Source organism: Balaenoptera acutorostrata, chromosome 1, assembly GCF_949987535.1.
Source record: "Balaenoptera acutorostrata chromosome 1, mBalAcu1.1, whole genome shotgun sequence".
In the NCBI taxonomy this organism is placed as follows: Eukaryota; Metazoa; Chordata; class Mammalia; order Artiodactyla; family Balaenopteridae; genus Balaenoptera; species Balaenoptera acutorostrata.
In genome coordinates this window covers 148,324,753-148,346,214 of record NC_080064.1, presented here as the reverse complement: position 1 = coordinate 148,346,214, position 21,462 = coordinate 148,324,753, and the positions used below count along the sequence as shown (strand labels likewise).

Sequence of the window (21,462 nt, the reverse complement as noted above, 5' to 3'; positions counted from 1 at the left end):
AAACATTTATATTCAGAAATAACCTAAAGACTTTCTACTATGATATCAGAAATTTCAAGACTGATAAATGGCTAGATACTCAATATTTATGGATACTTGCAAATAACTACCTTACCACATTATTTTTAAAATGTTTCAGGAAGACTGTCATACACATTTATAGACACGTTTTCATATCCTACTCTCACTAGAAACAAAAACAAAGCAAAGCAAAGCAAAACAAAAAAAACCTTTTAAAATGTAAGATGAAATATGAAAATAATGGTTAGGGGAAGAATATGTGTTACACAATTACATAGTATGGCAAATCTATGCTCTGTAAAAATAATCTTGATCTAATTTTTGGAACTGCCCATTTTAGCTTAGTATCCCAATTATAATGAAGGGGATAGGAAAATAACAGCAAATAGTATGGAGATGTGTAATAGAGTGTTTAAAAAACTTCTGTAACTTGATGCTTAACCAAATAATTAAAATAACAGATTTTGAGAAAACTTCTCTTATAATAAAAGAAATCCCTTAAAGCTATATATTTCTACCTGTTTAAGACTGAACTTGTTTTATGAAGATCTACTTGCTAGACTTGGAAAAATCTAAAGTATCTTAAATTTTGATACAATTTTCCAGGAAAACACTGCATGTTTATATACTGTGTAGAAAAAAAGACACATTTTTAAATGCCTCAAAAGTATCAAACAGAACTAGCTTAAAGGAAATCTAAAGACATGATACTTAAACTAGATGTCCCATAGGTAACCTCAGCTATAGTCTAATCTGGTTCTTTTTTTTTTTTTTTAAACATCTTTATTGAAGTATAATTGCTTTACAATGGTGTGTTAGTTTCTGCTTTATAACACAGTGAATCAGTTACAGTTCTTAAATAACCTCATATAATTACCTGTGTTTATTTCCTCTGCAATTTCCAAATCTTCTATTTGAATCATCTGATCTAACATCTCTATAAAATGGTCTCTTATTTCTTCGGCTGACTCATCACCAAATTTATAATCACATAACATTACAGTGGATCCCGGAATGGGGACAAAAACTCGGTGAGGGAGGATGTGGAACTCTTTTTCAGAATCTAAAAGGAGAAGATACAATATCAATATTTAGACAGGTCTGTCACTCGTATCAGTGATAAATACTGTATAAGTATATGAAAGCATATGCCAAAAGAAATAAAATCTTAAAAGGTCTTTTCATTTTCTAATTGATCTCGCACAAAATTGCTTACTGAATTCTTTAACTCAATACCTAAGGCCTCTGCAAGGGACATAAATGATACTCCCATGAAATATAAACTCACCACTGCCTTCAGTGTGAAGACATTGTTGATTATACATTCTTATATTATCCACTGTCCTATGAAGGAATACCTAGGAGATAATTTTGTCCCTGGTCTCAGAAGTTGTTTTTCTTGTTTGTTTTAACCTTACAAGTACTGAATTTTCTGAACAATTTTTCCCTTTTTCATGCAAGTTTATAGAGCCAAATTAGTGGCTCACCTACATCAAGTATATAGGTCATGATAGCATTCATTTCTGTACTAATCTCACCACTGACTTCATCTTACATGATGTAGCCCCCTAAATCAAGCATGTGTAGGACATTAAGATACACATTTTCTGTACTAATCTCACCAACTCCATCTTGCTTTCTTTTTCATTTTCCCTTTGCCTTGTTCTCATTATTAATACCTACTTTACCTTCTTAACTTGTAATGCCTTTTTGTAAATAGCCTTAAATCATTTTTAGAAAAAATAATCTGGACCTAAGTAAATAATGAATATTTCATTCTTCTTTCAACACACACATTTCGCTCAATTTCTAACATAAACACATAATTATTGTTTGGCTCAAAACCATGACTCTGATGCAAGTAACAAGATAGAGATTTTGTGTAAAGAATGACTTTTTTCAGCAATGGATATGATTTCAAAAGCTACCAATGTACAGATCAAGTAGAAAACCAGGGCTCACTTTAACAGTAACCTACCTTTCCTTGTCAAGAAACAAGTGGTAGCTTTATATAACTACAAACAGATGACAATGAAGAATGCCTTAAGTGCCATAGGAAATGTCGTGACTTAAATATGTATTCCTGCCAGATTCTGCTTAATATATTGTTTTCAGATGAGAACTGGGAGAATTTTACTCTTTGACCAGACTGCCTCCTAGCTGTAAAATTATATTACTGCAATTTGTCTTATAGCATGTAAACTGTCCACACACTGATATTGGGAATATAGTATTTTATTTTGGGCCATAGTTTCTTAAAACAGGTTAAGTTCAAAACTTTCAAAGGTGGCCTAAGTGTAATTGGCATGCAAAATTTTAAAACAATTTCAAACTGCATTAATTCTAGGTTTGCCTGAAAAAGAGACAAATATGCTTGCTTATAAAATCAAATGTTAAAGAATTGGTTGCAATGAACTTATATTACTCATTAAAAAAAAAGTGCTTACAATTTTCAAGTTAAAGTTAAATTAAACATTTATTATCTAAATAAGACCAAGTTTTCTAGCTGGTCTGAGGTTTAAAATGGGAGAGGAAAGCTTTAAAAAAAAAACATACATCTTAAAAAGTACTCAAAAAAACAATCCTTTAGGCGTATTCCCATAGCAGAGTATTTAGTTCAAAATTATTTAAATAAGTTCAAAACAGAGAAAAAAATTTAAAGTTAAGCCAATATGATAAGAATTGAGATTTTGCTGGTTAAGTATAGAATCCTAACTCATACCGGAATATTATAGAAAATTTTGTGGAATAGGCAATATCTGAGCTGACTCTTGAAAGATAAACAGACATTAGCATGAAGGGATGAGAAGCGCGATCCAGACAGTGGAACCATGACTACAGGTAAAGAGGAATATAAATGTTCTGAGAGGACAGGCAGTATGGATGGATGTGGATGTAGGGATGGAAGAAGGTAAGAGATTTCATAGTTGATGACCTCAGTTTTCACAATGAGTATGTCATCTACTGAGAGTAAGTTGGGCAGGACTGAATGCAGGCGGATAGAGAATAATGAAGAAAGTCTGGAATACTTGTTAAGGGAAAGAAAAGGGGAAGACCAGAATAAGTAAAAGGACTGACTGTAGTTCTTATTTTATTTATTTATTTATTTTTTTACTGTCACCTGAAGTATTAAGCTCTTTCATCTGGATAGCCAGAATTAAAAAACTATGTTTACTTTAAAGATTAAGAATGTAATGTTAATATGCCCTTTGCAGACTTCCTTATGCATGCAAAAAATATTCTAGTTCAGGTTAATTTCATGGCATACATTCTAGATTTTACCATATTACAAACCTACAAGATTTTACCAGTATATAAGAAGCATAAGCAAAACAAATATCGTATACTAACGCATATATGTGGAACCTAGAAAAATGGTACAGATGAACTGGTTTGCAGGGCAGAAATTGAGACACAGATGTAGAGAACAAACGTATGGACACCAAGGGGGGAAGTGGTGGGGGAGGGGTGGTGGTGGTGGGATGAATTGGGAGATTGGGATTGACATATACACATTAATATGTACAAAATAGATAACTAATAAGAACCTGCTGTATAAAAACATAAATAAAATAAAATTCAAAAATTCAAAAAAAATAATAATATTGTGTTAGCTATTCTAGGTCTTGTGCCCCTTCATACAAACTTTAGAATCATTTAGTTGATATCCATAAAGTAACTTGCTGAGATTTCGATAGGAATTTCATTGAATCTATGATCAAGTAGGAAAGAACTGACATCTTAACTATACTGAGTCTCTCAATCCATGAACAAGAAATATCTATCCATTCATTTAGATCTTTGATTTCTTACATCAGAGTTTTATAGTTTTCCATATACAGTTTCTATGTATATTTATTAGATTTATACGTAAGTGTTTCATTTTCGGGGCCCTATTGTATTGTATATGTTATTTTTTCATTGCATATTCCAATTGTTCATTTCCATATATAGGAAAACACTGACTTTTATAAATTACCTTGTACGCTGTGAACTTGCTAGATCACTTATTAGTTAAAGAGTTTTTCGTATCCTTTTTGTGACTTTTCTAGATAGACAATCATGTTATCTGAAAAGTTTTATTTTTTCCTTCCCTATCTGTATATATTTTGTTTCCTTATTGCACTACCAAGGACTTCCAATAAAATGATGAATAGGGAGTAAAAAAAAAAAATGTCCTGCTGGGATTTTGACCTGCATTATGTTGAATCTATAGATCAATCTGGAAAAAGTTGATGTCTTAATAACATTGAGTCTTCCAATCCATGAGCATGGCATCTTTCTCCAATTATTAGGTCTTTTCTAATTTGTCTTGGCAGTGTTTTGTAGTTTTCAGTACATAGATCTTATATATATTTTGTTAGATTTATCTCTAAGTATTTTATGGTTATTTGAATGCTATTATAAATGGTATTTAATTTTTAAAAAATTTCCAGTTTTTCTTACTATAGAGAAATATAATTCAGTTATGTATTTTGACCTTATATTCTGGGACCTTGGTAAATTCACTTATTAGTTCTAGTAGTTTTATTTTTAAAGATTCTTTTGGATTTTGTGTGTACACAATCATGTCACCTGAGAATAAAGACAGTCATTTTTTCCTTTAAAAAAAAAAAAAAAGAAAGATAAGCTAAGTAAAATGAGGACTAAATTTAAGATCTAACAATTGGGTGTATATATACTCAACTTCAAAATTTACATGTTCGTATTATTATACTTGGAATATATTTTTTTATCTTGATATCTTAAAATCTACTAACATGTTGCTGGAATAATTATCCTCTTATTACAGTTCAAAAAATGTATACTTATACTTGGTTCATTTTTGAAATATAAGGCTACATTGCACAAAACTTAAAGTTAAGAAAGTTTAAATACAACCATCACTAAATAATTCTCTTCCTTCAGTACCTCCAACTTAATAGTCACTACTACTTGATGAGGGCTTGGCCTACCAACCTGTATTAGGGACTTTAAAAACATCATCTTCTTTCATCTCACAGGCTCGAAAAATAGCTACTATAATCCCTGTTTTTCACATAAGACAGTGGATGCTTAGACAGGCTAAATTATTCGCCTGAAGTCACTCCAGTAGTGTTAGAGTAGACACAGAACCCAAGAACTTCAGTCTTTGCTCTTTCCACCAAACTACACTGCCTATTCTCTCTTCCCACAAGCTCAAAGGCCACTCAATTATCAGTGAAAATATTCTTTCATTTTGTAAAAATGTAAGATTGGATGATAACATTAACTTCTAATATAGCAAATTTAATGTATAAACAACTGCTATTAGAAGTAATTAATTTTACTGATTGGACATCAGCAAAAATTTCAAAATACTAACTCACTTAATAGAATACTAGAGCAGTCATTTGATACCCTTTTTATGAAGCATTTGTAATGGAAAGGAATATTTAACTAATGTGTGTGATAAGGCAGATCTTTGGCATTATTGGTGGATATATCCCCATGTCCCAGAAAATCCTCAAATTCACAGTTCAGTTGTAACACATACTGTTACTCAGAAAGTGAAGTAGTGTTTAATACCATGAGTTATCACACACACAAAGTCAAGTAGCAAAAACAAAGCCACAGAGATGAGACTGCTAGACTAATTGGGTGGCTAAGTGACCAGGTTTTACATACTTCCCAAAACAAAACTCTCAACCCAATTGCTGCATGTAAAATTCAAATTCATGTCTCAGCAAAACTATACATTATTAGTGGATGGGTTATTCCACTAATAATAACTTCAGGGTTATTTGTGAAGTACATGAAGGACAGATGTTAAATCTGGAAATTCCAGGTATCTATCATACTAGGAATAGAAAAAAGATTATAATCAGTCCACCAAACCTGATACACTGGCTATTGTAACTAAAAGAAGTTAGTTATATACAGGAGCTATGTTTTTCTCCTATAAAAATAAACATATTCCCTTAACAAGCTAATATGTATGTTTCAATTATGTACATATTCAACCGTGAATTGCAAATCCACCTGAATAGTAGAAAGGCAGATAAATGTGTAGCTTCAAAAAGCATACTCAGGGCTTCCCTGGTGGTGCAGTGGTTTAGAGTCTGCCTGCCAATGCAGGGGACATGGGTTCGAGCCCTGGTCTGGGAAGATCCCACATGCCGTGGAGCAAATGGGCCTGTGAGCCACAACTACTGAGCCTGCGCGTCTGGAGCCTGTGCTCTGCAACAAGAGAGGCCGCGATAGTGAGAGGCCCGCGCACCACGATGAAGAGTGGGCCCCGCTTGCCACAACTAGAGAAAGCCCTCACACAGAAACGAAGATCCAACACAGCCAAAAATAAATAAACAAATAAATAAATAAATAAAAATAAATTTTAAAAAAAAGCATACTCAATATTATAATTTTCTTTTTGAGTAAAAAAAAATTTTTCTAATACAAATTACTGAAAAGGTATAAATTGTTCACGTTTCTCAAAAGATGGAATAGTTATAAAAGGTTAAGACACCATGACTCAGCCTTTTTTAAATCTAGTAAAGTCTGTTAGAAATAGATGAGAAGTATATAAACTAGTACACACACAAAAAAAAAATTGGAAAGAAAAAGAAAGATCAATTGCATATACACCTATTAAAAACTCTATTATATATAATGGTCAACACTAATAAATTAATGGCTTTAAAATGGTAACACAGACAGTCTCTTCAATAAGTGGTGCTGGGAAAACTGGACAGCTACATGTAAAAGAATGAAATTAGAACACTCCCTAACACCATACACAAAAATAAACTCAAAATGGATTCAAGACCTAAATGTAAGACTGGACACTATCAAACTCTTAGAGGAAAACATGGGAAGAACACTCTTTGACATAAATCACAGCAAGATCTCTTTTGATCCACCTCCTAGAGTAATGGAAATAAAAACAAAAATAAACAAATGGGACCTAATGAAACTTAAAAGCTTTTGCACAGCAAAGGAAACCATAAACAAGACGAAAGGACAACCCTCAGAATGGGAGAAAATATTCGCAAACGAATCAATGGACAAAGGATTAATCTCCAAAATATATAAACAGCTCATGCAAGTCAGTATTAAAAAAACAAACAACCCAATCCAAAAACGGGCAGAAGACCTAAACAGACATTTCTCCAAAGAAGACATACAGATGGCCAAGAAGCACATGAAAAGATGCTCAACATCACTAATTATTAGAGAAATGCAAATCAAGACTACAATGAGGTATCACCTCACACCAGTTAGAATGGGCATCATCAGAAAATCTACAAACAACAAATGCTGGAGAGGGTGTAGAGAAAAGGGAACCCTCTTGCACTGTTGGTGGGAATGTAAATTGATACAGTCACTATGGAGAACAGTATGGAGGTTCCTTAAAAAACTAAAATTAGAATTACCATATGATCCAGCAATCCCACTACTGGGCATATACCCTGAGAAAACCATAATTCAAAAAGACACATGCACCCCAATGTTCACTGCAGCACTATTTACAATAGCCAGGTCATGGAAGCAACCTAAATGCCCATCGACAGACGAATGGATAAAGAAGTTGTGGTACATATATAAAATGGAATATTACTCAGCCATAAAAAGGAACGAAATTGAGTCATTTGTTGAGACGTGGATGGATCTAGAGACTGTCATACAGAGTGAAGTAAGTCAGAAAGAGAAAAACAAATATCATATATTAATGCATGTATGTGGAACCTAGAAAAATGGTACAGATGAACCAGTTTGCAGGGCAGAAGTTGAGACACAGATGTAGAGAACAAACGTATGGACACCAAGGGGGGAAAACCACGGTGGGGTGGGGATGGTGGTGTGCTGAATTGGGCAATTGAGATTGACATGTATACACTGATGTGTATAAAATTGATGACTAACAAGAACCTGCAGTATAAAAAAACAAACAAACAAACAAAAAAACTAATACTAAACTTTCTTTGGGTTATTTGTATGGAAATATGTTAATATAAATGTTTCAGACATTACATGAAATTTCTAAAAATCTTATATGTTCCGGTATAATGTTATAAGTCATAATTCTAGTTATTTCTTTAAAATGTATATCTCAGAAATAACTAAAAAAAAAAAAAAAAAAAAAGGTAACACAGGTTATCTATTCTGGCAAAAATTCACACAAAATTTTTCTTTTTAAATCCTCCCTGAAATTATTAAATGTTGACAGATTTACTATTACAAGGTGTTCAAAAACTTTTTTTTAGGTGGCAACCGAAAATTTTCATTCAATAAGAAAAGTAAATGATGACATATTGTTTTAAAAAAGATATATGCAGTTAAAAAGATGATATTATCTATTATATCTTGACATCCTAATATATCAATTGAACACATGCAAGAAAAGTACTAAATATTATACTCATAACTTTTTTTTCTGGAATTTCATTCAAAAGCAGATCCTCAAATAGTATTTCACAACGATCAGCAACTGTATTCAATATATCTCTTTTCATGGCCTATGGAAAACCAAAACAAACCACAATAAGAAATAAAATCCATTTCTTTAAATTTGCATTATTTTATTACCAAAACCCCCCACATAAATGACTTCCCTGTATAATCATGTCCACTAAAATAACTAGTACGTCATTCCATTTGTCCATTTATGTAACAGGTTTATCTATACATTAATAGTTTAACAGCAAATTTACCCAGACTTCATCTAAACAGTAAATTTAAACCAAATAAATGAACAAAATTTTGCATCTGAACAAATAATGCTAGTGGTCCAAAGTAGAAAATGCATAACTATGACAAAAGTGCCAGTCATCATTTTTTAAATTTCTAAATTATATTGATTATAGAACAATACCTAATAATACTTTGCAGGTGTACTTTTCCTGTTATTTAAAAAGTTCAATTTCCCTCAGAAGAAATGATTTCAAATATTCTAATATGTTACAACTGTGGAACACTTAATACACTTGTATAATCACTTCAAAAAGGTATAAAAATAGACATTCTACATATGAAAATCTTGGGACCAATTACCTGGTATATTTGGACTGCCCAACAGACTGGACTTTTATCAGTTAAAATCAAATGAATAATTATGAAATTTGAGATTGAAAAAAGGTAAAATTTTAAGATTTTTGAATAATTATGTTAACATGCTTCAGTTTTTCATATACCAGTTATTCCTTTTTTTTTTTTTTTACCTGTACAGCATCTTTAACCTTGGGTTTATTGCTATGAATATAAGCTCTGCATTTCACAGCACCCTTAAGGTTTACAGAGCCACTGCAGATCTGGACTGTGGCTGTGGATCTGTGGTCTGAATTCAGAAGCTGAAAGACAAAATCTGTTTAGATTCTAATAGCCAATGACTATTAATTATGTGAAACATTTAAACATTCTATATGTGAGTCATTTCATGAAGCAAGAAGGAATTTTTAACTGAACCAGGTGTCTGAAAATATTCCCCATAAATTTTTAAAAGGCCTTCATATTTCTCCTTATAAGTTACATGTTATTTTCTGAGTATTTTGAACATACTCTGAAATTAAATACACTACATCTAATTTTTTTCTTACTAATATAACCATCTAAAGTACCAATATTCATTCAATATGTTCATTAAACATACATTATTTGCAGATTACGCAGATAAGTACTATTAAGATGAAAAGATGTAAAAAGAAGATATGATCTAGTAAGAGAAGGTACGCTTTGCAAGATTTGCACAAAAATAACTGGAATACAAAGCAGGATGTGATAAATATGATAAAATTACAAGCAACATATAGACATTTATTTATACATTTTTAACTCATAACTTTTATAGACTGAAAGTAATGTTATAGGCTTCACAGCAGAAAAAAAGCAAGTCAACTATGCCTGTCACCAGAAAATGATACCAGTGATTGTCATTTTCACCTCACAGACCCATTCTTATTTAATCTAAGTAGGGTTAGTTTATGCATGGTTTTGAGCTTTTTCACAGACATTTTTAACTTTATCATTTCAATAAGTGCCAAAACAAGGAGAGGATTGAAACTTTGGAAGTACTACTAGAGGCCCATAAAATCACACTGGAACCAAAAATTATGATTAAAAAAAAAATAGACATGGTAAAAATATATGTTCTAAGTGTACCTGAAATAAATATTCAACAATAGGGTCAATTCTGAAGAACAGAAACAAATCATACAACTCGCAACCAGTGCTAACTAACCATGTGCCTAGGCAGTAAGAAACAGTCAGGAAGTGATGAGGACAGATGGTGAAGAAATCAAAAGACTTGAATATGTAGCCACTGAAAGAGCATGAATAGTCAACGTCTAATGTAATTCAGGCAAAGGCTAAATTTTTTTTAAGAATTTAAACTTAAACACAGTCAAGGTCTTGGTAAAAAATTTGTCACAGACCAAATAAATAGTCCAGAAGATTCCAGGTCCATGGAAAAATGTCAATCATCAAATCAAGCAAAAGGGTGACGATGCTGATACTCTATTTGGAATAAGCTTCCTATGATACTTGTGGAGATCACTGATATATCAGTAAGTGGAGTGGAGGAGGAGTAATGGGCTTCCCTCATCCACTCAACAGAACTTTACTATAGAAAAATAATGCTCTATTTTACATACTTAATATCTAATTTACAATACATATTATATAACACATTTATAGCATATATATTATATATGCATAAATTAGAACATTATTTTCCAACTGGACTAGACTATATATATGAAAGACTACACACACACACACACACACACACACACCAAAGAGAAGACCTTTTAAAGAATAAGAGGACTGTTTCACTCCTTTTCGGTGGAAATGTACCTGGGCTCTATACAGGTCAACTCGCCTTGGTTTCTTTGGACTTAGGAACAAACTAGCTACTTTGAGAATCTAACCTATTCATAAGTGGAGGAACTTCTGTGATGCTGACATGATATTTTGGAAAAGAAAAGACCCCTCTGGTTATGGCGACCAAATGAAACCTTACCGAAATGGTAACATTTGGGCTAGATCTTCAAGTACAGAATAGGAGTTTGACAGTCTGGATGATAAGGGAAAAAAATGGCACTAGTAAGACAGATGGCTCGGGAAACACACAGAACTTTGAAGGCATAGAAAGCATACCTCTAGAATAGTAAGTTAGAAAATAACGGAAAGGCATGTTGAGGCCATGAAAAGCCTTGAATTAGACTTTTCTAACTAGTCAACATAGAGCAATTAAGGAATTTTCAGCAAGGAAACTAACACAATCGGTGTCTAACCCTTATACACACTTAATAAATACTAACTGAAAAAAAAACTAATAAGTAAATGAACAGTGAATGAATGCAAACTGTGATTCAGAAAGTATAATCTGAGGTAATATGCAGGATAGATCAGAAATACGGAAGATATTCCAAGAGATATACAAACAAAGGTATCAGGATTTCGGAGAATGAATCACTTTGGACAAGAATGAATAGGTGGAGAGAGACTAGTTAAGAGTTACTTGTGATAAACTAGGTAAAATAATTATGTTGTAAGGCTAATGGCACTGGGACTATAAGGAAAATAAAAGAGGAGCTATGCTGCAAAGAAAAAATCAACAAGACTTGATGAAGGGTGACTGGGAGGAAAGTGGCATCAAATACTTATTGACTACTTATTATATATTGGTCATTTTAAAGTTTCCAGCTGGCTGACTGGTGGAATTATTGACAAAAATATATGATACCATATACTATTAATTATAATAAATTAACTCATGATATTATCTTCTACTCTTCTCTCTATATTCCCACCCTCTACACATCTTCTAACTGCAATTTTATAACTAAAATAATTTTAACTGAATTGTTTAATAAGCCGAGAGGTCACATAAGCATAACTAGTAAAAAGCATCTAGGTAGAGGACTAGCCTTAAAATAAAGAACACTTCTAAAATCAAAAAGGAGGGGGAAAACTAAAGACTGAAAGTACTTTTAAGATACTGAGAAGAGAAACTGAGAAATGTTTAGTGGCGTAAGTCCAACAATTTAGTAACGTTCTATTGTTAAACACAGAAAAGGAAAAGAAGAAATTAAAGCATCCTCATATGACAAACTGCTTTTGAGTCTATTTTATTCAGTTACAAAAATATGTAAGTCCTGGTAGTATTTCCCTGTTTCAACATTTTCAGTATAATATTGAAATGAAAAGTTTTCTAAAAACATGGATGTACTTTATACCCTATCTGGCCTCTAGGATAATTTCCAGCAGGATTAAAATCAAAAGTATGCATACTTTTAGGAATAATTATGCAACTTTAAATTCCTGAAAAGAGATGTGTAATTTAAAACAACCATATAAAAACATAAACCTTGCTAATACTGTGTGGGTTTTGTCAAATCAGAGGTATAAATCTGCTTCAAATTAGGTATATAACAACTCTTGGTACATCTGTGCACATGTTTTATTTTTAAGTTAAGAATTGCAACTTTGCTCATAAAACTTACAACACCAAATATCATACACATGTATATGTATGTACATATATATGTGTATGTATACATATATACATTTTTTTCCTAATTGCTATCTACTTGATATTAAAAATTTTAATAGGCTTGAGGCAATAGACCCAAATAGATTTTATTAAAATAATGTCTCTTGGGAATAACTTTCTTAGAACTGAACATTTTTTATAGTCCTTTACATCTCTAAAATTCTTTGACTCTCTAACAATAACCATAAAAACAGAAACAATTTCATTAAGCTTATTCTAAGAAATACTGTATTTTAATTTTAGATAAGGAGTATGTTAAAATATTTACCAACTGTGTTAGCACTCTGACATCAAAAGAATGATTAGTTGCTTGAGTATTTCCTCTAGAAGATTTTTTCTGAAATAACACAAAAATTTTAAAAATTAGATTGTTGAGATTGAAGTGGAACATAAAAGACAATTTAGGGACTATCCAACATACACTAAGTAACTCAGAGGGAAAAAAGGTCTTATTATTTGTTTTATTTTAGCTTTTTCTATAGATGTGTAACTTTGTGTAGTCTACCTCAATCAACGTGCACTCTTAAAAACCATTAATCTCCTACTTTTATTCCCCTAAAGCAAGGATTGGCAAACTATGGCCTATGGGTCAAATCCAGACTGTCACCAGTCTTCGTAAATAAGGTTTTACTGGAACACAACCAAGATCAGTCATTTACATATTGTCTATGGCTGCTTTCATGCTACAACAGCAGAGCCGAATAGTTGTATGAGAGAACACATGGCCTGCAAAGCCTACAATATTTACTGTTTGGTTTTTTACATTAAGTTCACTGATCCCTGCTCTAAAGGAAGAGCTCACCAAAGTACCTCTTCAAATCAAAGATATTTTAGAAGCCCATATAGACCCCTCTTATAAAATGGCCAAACTTAGTTTTTAAACTGTTATCAGGGCAGAACATGACTTTAGTTTTAAGCAAGCAGTTTACACTGTAGAAATTAGAAACTAGATGTTATTTAGATGACACTCTCTCCTTTAGGTTTCAAAATTCCTATGATTTCAGAAATAATCTCGTATCATTTTCTGAGAAAAACATTTGCGCCTTAGTTTAAAAGACCTTAGAAATAAAAAGTAGATGAATTGTTTTCATGAAGGCAAGGCCTAAAGAACTAAAGATAAGTCATCTTTTATTTTTCCTTAAGCACAAATAATTTCATAAGTAAGATGATTTTCTCTTAACTCACCTGTCCTTCTAATAGGTCACAATCTTCATCTTTAACTTGTCCATTAATCAAATAAATACTATTTTCTATTTGCTTGGCCCAATGTATAAGTCCATTCTTAAAAGAAACACAACATGGATATCATTCAAATATAATGCCATCTCAAACTCCCTCGAGTCGACTTTTTTCTACCTAGTATACTGAAATATTAAAAATCCCTAAGTATCAGCAACGTGCCATTTAAATTCAATATCATAAACAACAAAAAAGTATATCCCCAATTTTTGGCACTTTACCCATATTTAATAATAGTTTTTCTAATCTTTTTCCCAAACTAACATTTATGTCACAGACCTAGGAGACTTAATAACCACAGTCAAATAAAATTCAATAATTCCTGTTACCTTAAAAAAAGTGAGAAAAGAGAAAGAGCCTCAAACAAATATATAAAGCAGTATTAAAGAGGAAAAAATAAGCAAGCTCCATTTACCTCCTTCAATGGGAAAAAAGAAGAGAAATAACTTATGAACAAAAGAATGGTACAGAAATACAAAAAAGAACTGGAAGATGGAAAGCAAAACTAAAGATGAAGATAGTTCCCTGTGCTATACAGTAGGACCTTGTTGTTTATCCATTCTATATGTAACAGTTTGCATATGTTAATCCCAAACTCTCAATCTATATTCAATATCCTGTGATAACCCATAATCGAAAAGAATATGAAAAAGAATATATGAATCACTTTGCTGTACAGTAGAAATTAACACATTGTAAATCAACTATATTTCAATAAATTTTTTAAAAAACTAAAGATGAAGAGAAAGCAAAAAGACCAAAGAGTACATCTTCTTACATAATTATATTTTACAATGTACATAATTACATGTTAATTAACAAATATTTATGGAGCACTTATTATGCTAAATACATTAATATGATAACAATGTCCCACCTCTAATTTTTCAATCTGGGCAGAGTAACAGATTAGCTACCCATAACAATATTATTATAATTAGAATGCAATTTTTGAGGATTATAAAATGAATGGCATAGACAACCAGAATAAAGGCAGATCATCTATTCAGCAATCACTAAAGAAAATTCATTTTACCCTGATACCTTTGTATTTTTCTCCAGAGTATAGCTGACAGAAGTAGTAGACAGTGGGACATGAATATTAATATATACTGTACACTCTAAAGAAAGCCATGAAGTTGATAGTCCATTTTGATACTTCCAATCTGCTGGTTTTGCAGAACTCTTTAGAAAAGGGGGAAAAACATAAAATATGTGATTTACGTAAAACACACGGAGCAATAAAACATCATAAAATGTACAACCCAGTAACTTATACAAGCTGTTATCTAATATATTTGGCCAAATTCCTTCATCAAAGGGTAATAGGTTAGAACTAAATAAAAATAAAGCATGCATTAAAAGTTCAGTATTCTTCAGCACATCCCAGGCAATCTTGGCAACTCCCTCGCCCAGTGAAAGGCTTGCTTAAAATTCTGACAAGTCCTCTGGTCCTGCAGTTCCCATCTGTAGCTTCAACAGTGTCAATTCTGAAGCTTCTGATGGACAGTAAATAATCACTGAGCAAATACTAGGTGCCAGACATTTTCCTTTCTGTCCTATCCTTGCTAACAGAATACTGCATTACTTTTTCACACTGCTTCTTTTTTTTTTTTTTTGTGGCCACACTGCATGGCCTGTGGGATCTTAGTTCCCCGACCAGAGATCGAACCCGTGCCCCCCTGCAGTAGAAGCATAGAGTCTTAACCACTGGACCACCAGGGAAGTCCCTCACATTGCTTTTTAGACACCTTGGCAAAATGTTAGTCTGGATTCTGCTGAGTACAGACAGCTTGTTTACTGGGCACTGTGGCTCCCACAAGTCTAGACACTTTTACTGCTAGCCTCTCAAATATAATACCAGACACATAAACAAGGTAGGGACAGCTTAACAAAAATATTTTAACAATAAATAAAAAATATAAATTGTCCTTGTCTGTAGTGAAATTAATATTTCAAAATAAAAAACTACAGGTGGTTGTGGACATTAATAGGAAGAGATAGCACTGAAAATTATTAAAACTAAAAATTGAATTTTATTTAAAAACAGTTTGCAACACAGAAAAATCTTTAAGGAGCAGTTTTTCTTACCTTTGGATTGTGGATATCATAAGTTCGACAAAATATTCTTTATTAATTAAGGAGAGAAATAACCAAAAAAATAAAAAATAAGAAAGCAATTCTTGATAATCAAAAGAAAATAAACCGTCAAAAAATAAAAATAAAGTATATGCATCCAAGAGTTTTTACAAAATCATACCACTTCATGGCATGACACTTAAAGATATGTATACACATATATATGTATGCATATGTTTGTGTAAATACATATACTTATATATATATAAATTCCTCTGACTAGAATACTTGTGGTGCTTTAAACTATTTCCTACTGCTTATAAATCCTGATAATCACAATGAACAGAATGATAGCTCTTACAAAACTGTCCTCAAATACAGACCCTTTTTAACAAACAGGAGTGCTGTTTTGAATGAAGTCAAGCCTGGGAATGTTTATTGGGTCAAAGGGTCTGTACATGAAACTTTCTAGTTAAATACCAAAGGAGTTAACAGCCCACCTTCTACAGGAATGATCCCTTTTCGAATTTTGTCTTTTTGCAGGTCCTAATTTATTGGGCCCTTGCACTGCTTCACTCCCTTGGTGAGGCTGCCTCATGCTTGGGAGGTACTTGCCCTGGTAACATGTAGAGGAAAGAAGCTAAGAAGGCCCGATAATTGGCTTTTAGTGTCACTTGATCTTGGCCAAAGATATAAAAATTGCCAGCTCGGTGCACCTGTGCTTTGCATTGAACATTTTATCTATAGGAACTGGAGGTAAACAAAATAAAAGCATTACTTTGCCTAAGCTGTACCTTTCTGTAGGGGCCCTAGTGTATTTTAATGTACAGGGGTGGAGAGCTGGGAAAGAGTTCAGAATGCCTAGTCCTTGCCACCTCTCTCAAACTCTTTACAACCCTGACACATGATTAACAACCATTCTTACCATTATTATTGGCAGTCCGAATTATGTGTTATTTACAGAAAAACGTACAAACTAAGCCTATTTTTTAAATGATGACTTAAATAAATGTTTGGGGAAAAAACCTGCAGGAACATTATTTTGGTATCATATACTTTAGAACATAAACACCTAAACAAAAGATACTTTTTTGTAGAAGAGCAAAAGTGAAGTGTCACTCGTTCTGAGACCTCCTCGTCTGTGAAATTCCACAGTCTCTTTTTATTCATAGATTTTTCCACAGCAAATACTAGCTGAAAGAGAGGAAAACACATCAACTGAATGCAAAATAAAATAAGAAAGAGAGTGCAGAAAAAGACAATTATAATATCCTTAAGCACCCATCTAGCTTTAAAATTCCACGATGCTATCATTAAATTTCCTTTTTCTCGAAAGAAAGAGTGAAACTGATTATTAACCATTTAGATTCCATTTTTAGGGATATACAAAAATTAGGTATTAAATAAAAAAATATAATTCACTGTCATTAACGATCAACTGAACATGATTTTGGGCAACTAACATTTAAGTGAAGTACAGAATAAAGACTTTAAGTAGAATGAGAAGTGACAAGTGATTTTTAACCTATAAAAATGGAGCGTGTCACCCATTTGGCATTTCTTATTTAAATGTCACAGAAGATGTAAGGTAATACATAAGGGCACATAAAATATAGTAATAACATAAATCCTAAGTGAAAAAACATCAGAAATAGTGACAAAAATCTATGCCACATGTAAGAATTATAAAAATGCATACTTGATATGGGGAGAGGGTTCATAAATTTGGCTCTAAGCTTTCTAAAAATAATGTGCACAGAGAAACCCAATCAGTTCCCTAATTCGCACGGTCCAGAAGCTAAACAATTGATCAGAAGAGGCATAACTTTCTTAATAATGATATCAAAAGAAATTTCTTCAAAGACAATATTATGTAATATAACAAACAAAGTTCTTAGCAATGACCTTACGGGAGACAGTGACAAGTTTTATAAGGTTACTTCATATACTGTCCCTCAATGCAGGTCAATGGAAACAAAGTTAGATAATTAAAATGCTACAATTTCTGAAATAGGGCATTTCTAAAATCTTACATGCTTCTTAGAAACGAAAGAGATACAAAAAGCAAGAGGAAGGAGGATCTACTGCATCTCTCTAGCACTGAGCCCACGTTCAACCCAACCACAAGAGGATGCACAGCCAATGCTATCAAATACACATGGATATAGATTACATTTCAAAATGCCAAATAGGATGAACGATTGTGAAAGAGGTACATTTATTTAAAATGGTAAAAATGGCAGAAGGTTGAATAACTTGCCAGGGGAGGGATTATCACCATTTTCTTCCTTTACCTCCGTAAGTACAAATATCAAAGGTTTGAAGGTGGGATATTTGATGGGAGAGAATGTTACAAAACTGGAAGAATCTGTAGCACCTGGATTCTTAGCTGTACACTTTTTTACTAGAAAAAGGTTTGGGGGGATTCTGTGGGGTTTTGCACTTCTCAAGATAATGAGGTCTCCTTCTCTCTTGGGGTGGAAAATAACTTTTGAAGGCTTATTTGGATCTTGAGTACTAAAAGAGATGAAAACTGGCTACACAGAGTTTGCTTTAGGTTTGGGCTTAAGGGGAAACAGCTTGTGGACCCTCACATTTACTTGTAAACCACGTTACCCAAATAACTGACATAGGAATTAAACAAAAAGCAGGAGATTCATAATAGATACTCGGTCCAGAAATAAAGAATAAGTTTCTGACTGTTGTTATTTTATGTCTTACTCTCAGGATCCTGAGAGAATTGAAGAGGTGAAGAATTGCAAAACCTATTAATTTCACATTACAGCAATCACTTGGAACTAAACGGAAGGTCTAGCAGAATACTGCTACTGCACAAGAAAAATTGTTAAACCATTATAACTTGTTTCACAATAGTAAACAATTATCTTTAAAATAACGACTATTTTAAAAATATGTAGCTTTGGTTGAAAATATAAATACTGACATATATTACACTCAAGATACCAAGCAATTGGGTGGAAAAAGCTGTTTCAACATAATCCCAGCATAGAGAATTAATCTAAATATGCCTAGGATCACTGTATACAAGTATAATCAATTAAGATATAACTTTAAGAATTTCTGATATTTCAGACTTACTCTATGTAGGACATTTTGAAATTCATTTCCCATTTCTAAAGTTGTAATAATAAATACTCCAAGAACTAAAAGTCCCCCTGGTAGCATTCTGGATACCTAAAAACAGAAATATAGTATTAGTTAACAAAAGCATTTGACATCATATGCAATCTTTTGTGTTTGAGAAGCTAAATATTAAATCAGCAAATGCCTACCTAGTACCAACTATATGCAAAGCATTGAGGTAGGGGCTTAGAAAAAACTGGTTAAAATATTGAGAAATGGGGACTTCCCTGGTGGCACAGTGGTTAAGAATCCGCCTGCCAATTCAGGGGACACTGGTTCGAGCCCTGGTCTGGGAAGATTCCACATGCCACGGAGCTACTAAGCCTGTGCGCCACAACTACTGAGCCTGCGCTCTAGAGCCTACAAGCCACAATGACTGAGCCCGCGTGCCACAACTACTGAAGCCTGCACGCCTAGAGCCTGTGCTCCACAACAAGAGAAGCCACCGCAATGAGAAGCCTGCGCACCACAACGAAGTGTAGCCCCCACTCACCGCAACTAGAGAAAAGCCCGCGCGCAGCAACAAAGACCCAACGCAGCCAAAATGGATGAAAACCAAGATGAATGGGGTGTTATTATGCACACAATCTTCCTAGAGTGTCCTTAACTTTTTACCTTAAAACGACTTTATAAATAAAACCATTTAATGACACTCTTTAGCTACATCAATAAATAAACTCCTTTCTCCTAAGATCGAAAACTAAAATATCTCCTAAATTTTTCAATGGCTTCCACTATCAGCTAAATAAAATACAAATTTTTATCTTAGACTGGTATTGCAGACTCTCTAAAATCTGGCTGATCTGATATTCAGAGCCTCATTTGATACTACTGCCCACGAAATATTCAAGCATCAATCACAAACTTCTCACTGTTCTCCACATATATGGCTAGGCTTTCTAACTCTATACCTTTACTCAGGCTGCTCACTCAGCCTGAAAAGACTTTCTCTTACACGTCTACATGTCTGAACTCTACTGAATACCTCGAAGTCAGCTTGAGGAAGCTGCCTTCCCTGATCCTTTGGTCTCCAAACTCCTGCAGGACCTCAGTGTAGTTTTCCCATGGAGCTTATCACATGAACCTGTACTATGGTTATGTCTGAACCTTACTAGTTGATCTGGGAGCTCCTTTATGGAAGAAGTTAATTCTCAACTACCTTTGTATCCCTATAATACTCAGCAGAGTCTGGGATTTGAGCAGAGGGAGTCCAACTTGAAACTCCATTGTTTCCTATTGTTTAGATTTACCTCAATTTTTAAAGCCTTCTTATTGATATTGGGCATTTATATTATTTCCAATTTTTCTGTACCTTAAAATAATATTGGTGAATTTGGTAAAGTAGCAGGATACAAAATTAATGCACAGAAATCTCTTGCATTTCTATACACTAATGACGAAAAATCTGAAAGTGAAATTAAGAAAACACTCCCATTTACCATTGCAACAAAAAGAATAAAATATCTAGGAATAAACCTACCTAAGGAGACAAAAGACCTATATGCAGAAAATTATAAGACACTGATGAAAGAAATTAAAGATGATAAAAATAGATGGAGAGATATACCATGTTCCTGGATTGGAAGAATCAACATTGTGAAAATGACTCTACTACCCAAAGCAATCTACAGATTCAATGCAATCCCTATCAAACTACCACTGACATTTTTCACAGAACTAGAACAAAAAATTTCACAATTTGTATGGAAACACAAAAGACCCCGAATAGCCAAAGCAATCTTGAGACCGAAAAATGGAGCTGGAGGAATCAGGCTTCCTGACTTCAGACTATATTACAAAGCTTCAGTAATCAAGACAGTTTGGTACTGGCACAAAAACATAAATATAGATCAATGGAACAGGATAGAAAGCCCAGAGATAAACCCACACACATATGGTCACCTTATCTTTGATAAAGGAGGCAAGCATATACAGTGGAGAAAAGACAGCCTCTTCAATAAGTGGTGCTGGGAAAATTGGACAGGAACATGTAAAAGTATGAAATTAGAACACTCCCTGACACCATGCACAAAAATAAACTCAAAATGGATTAAAGACCTAAGTGTAAGGGCAGACACTATCAAACTCTTAGAGGAAAACATAGGCAGAACACTCTATGACATACATCACAGCAAGATTCTTTTTGACCCAGCTCCCAGAGAAATGGAAATAAGAACACAAATAAAGAAATGGGACCTAATGAAACTTAAAAGCTTTTGCACAGCAAAGGAAACCATAAACAAGACCAAAAGACAACCCTCAGAATGGGAGAAAATATTTGCAAATGAAGCAACTGACAAAGGATTAATCTCCAAGATTTACAAGCAGCTCATGCAGCTCAATAACAAAAAAACGAACAACCCAATCCAAAAATGGGCAGAAGATCTAAATAGACATTTCTCCAAAGAAGATATACAGATGGCCTACAGACACATGAAAGAATGCTCAACATCATTAATCATTAGAGAAAT

The 21,462-nt window shown here is 33.2% G+C and overlaps 1 protein-coding gene across 1 annotated transcript in view; it reads right to left on the bottom strand.

The window, feature by feature from the left end:
* The window catches only part of ODR4 (odr-4 GPCR localization factor homolog), a 42,081-nt gene that overhangs the window by 11,476 nt on the left and 9,143 nt on the right, over positions 1-21,462 (bottom strand). The window contains exons 4-12 of the mRNA XM_057540951.1: positions 18,947-19,042; positions 16,935-17,041; positions 15,860-15,896; positions 14,813-14,953; positions 13,715-13,810; positions 12,798-12,866; positions 9,198-9,326; positions 8,407-8,495; positions 899-1,086 (exon numbers count right to left, since the gene is read on the bottom strand). Of these exons, the coding sequence (XP_057396934.1) occupies positions 899-1,086; positions 8,407-8,495; positions 9,198-9,326; positions 12,798-12,866; positions 13,715-13,810; positions 14,813-14,953; positions 15,860-15,896; positions 16,935-17,041; positions 18,947-19,042 (952 nt within the window). The remainder of the gene's footprint in view (positions 1-898; positions 1,087-8,406; positions 8,496-9,197; positions 9,327-12,797; positions 12,867-13,714; positions 13,811-14,812; positions 14,954-15,859; positions 15,897-16,934; positions 17,042-18,946; positions 19,043-21,462) is intronic.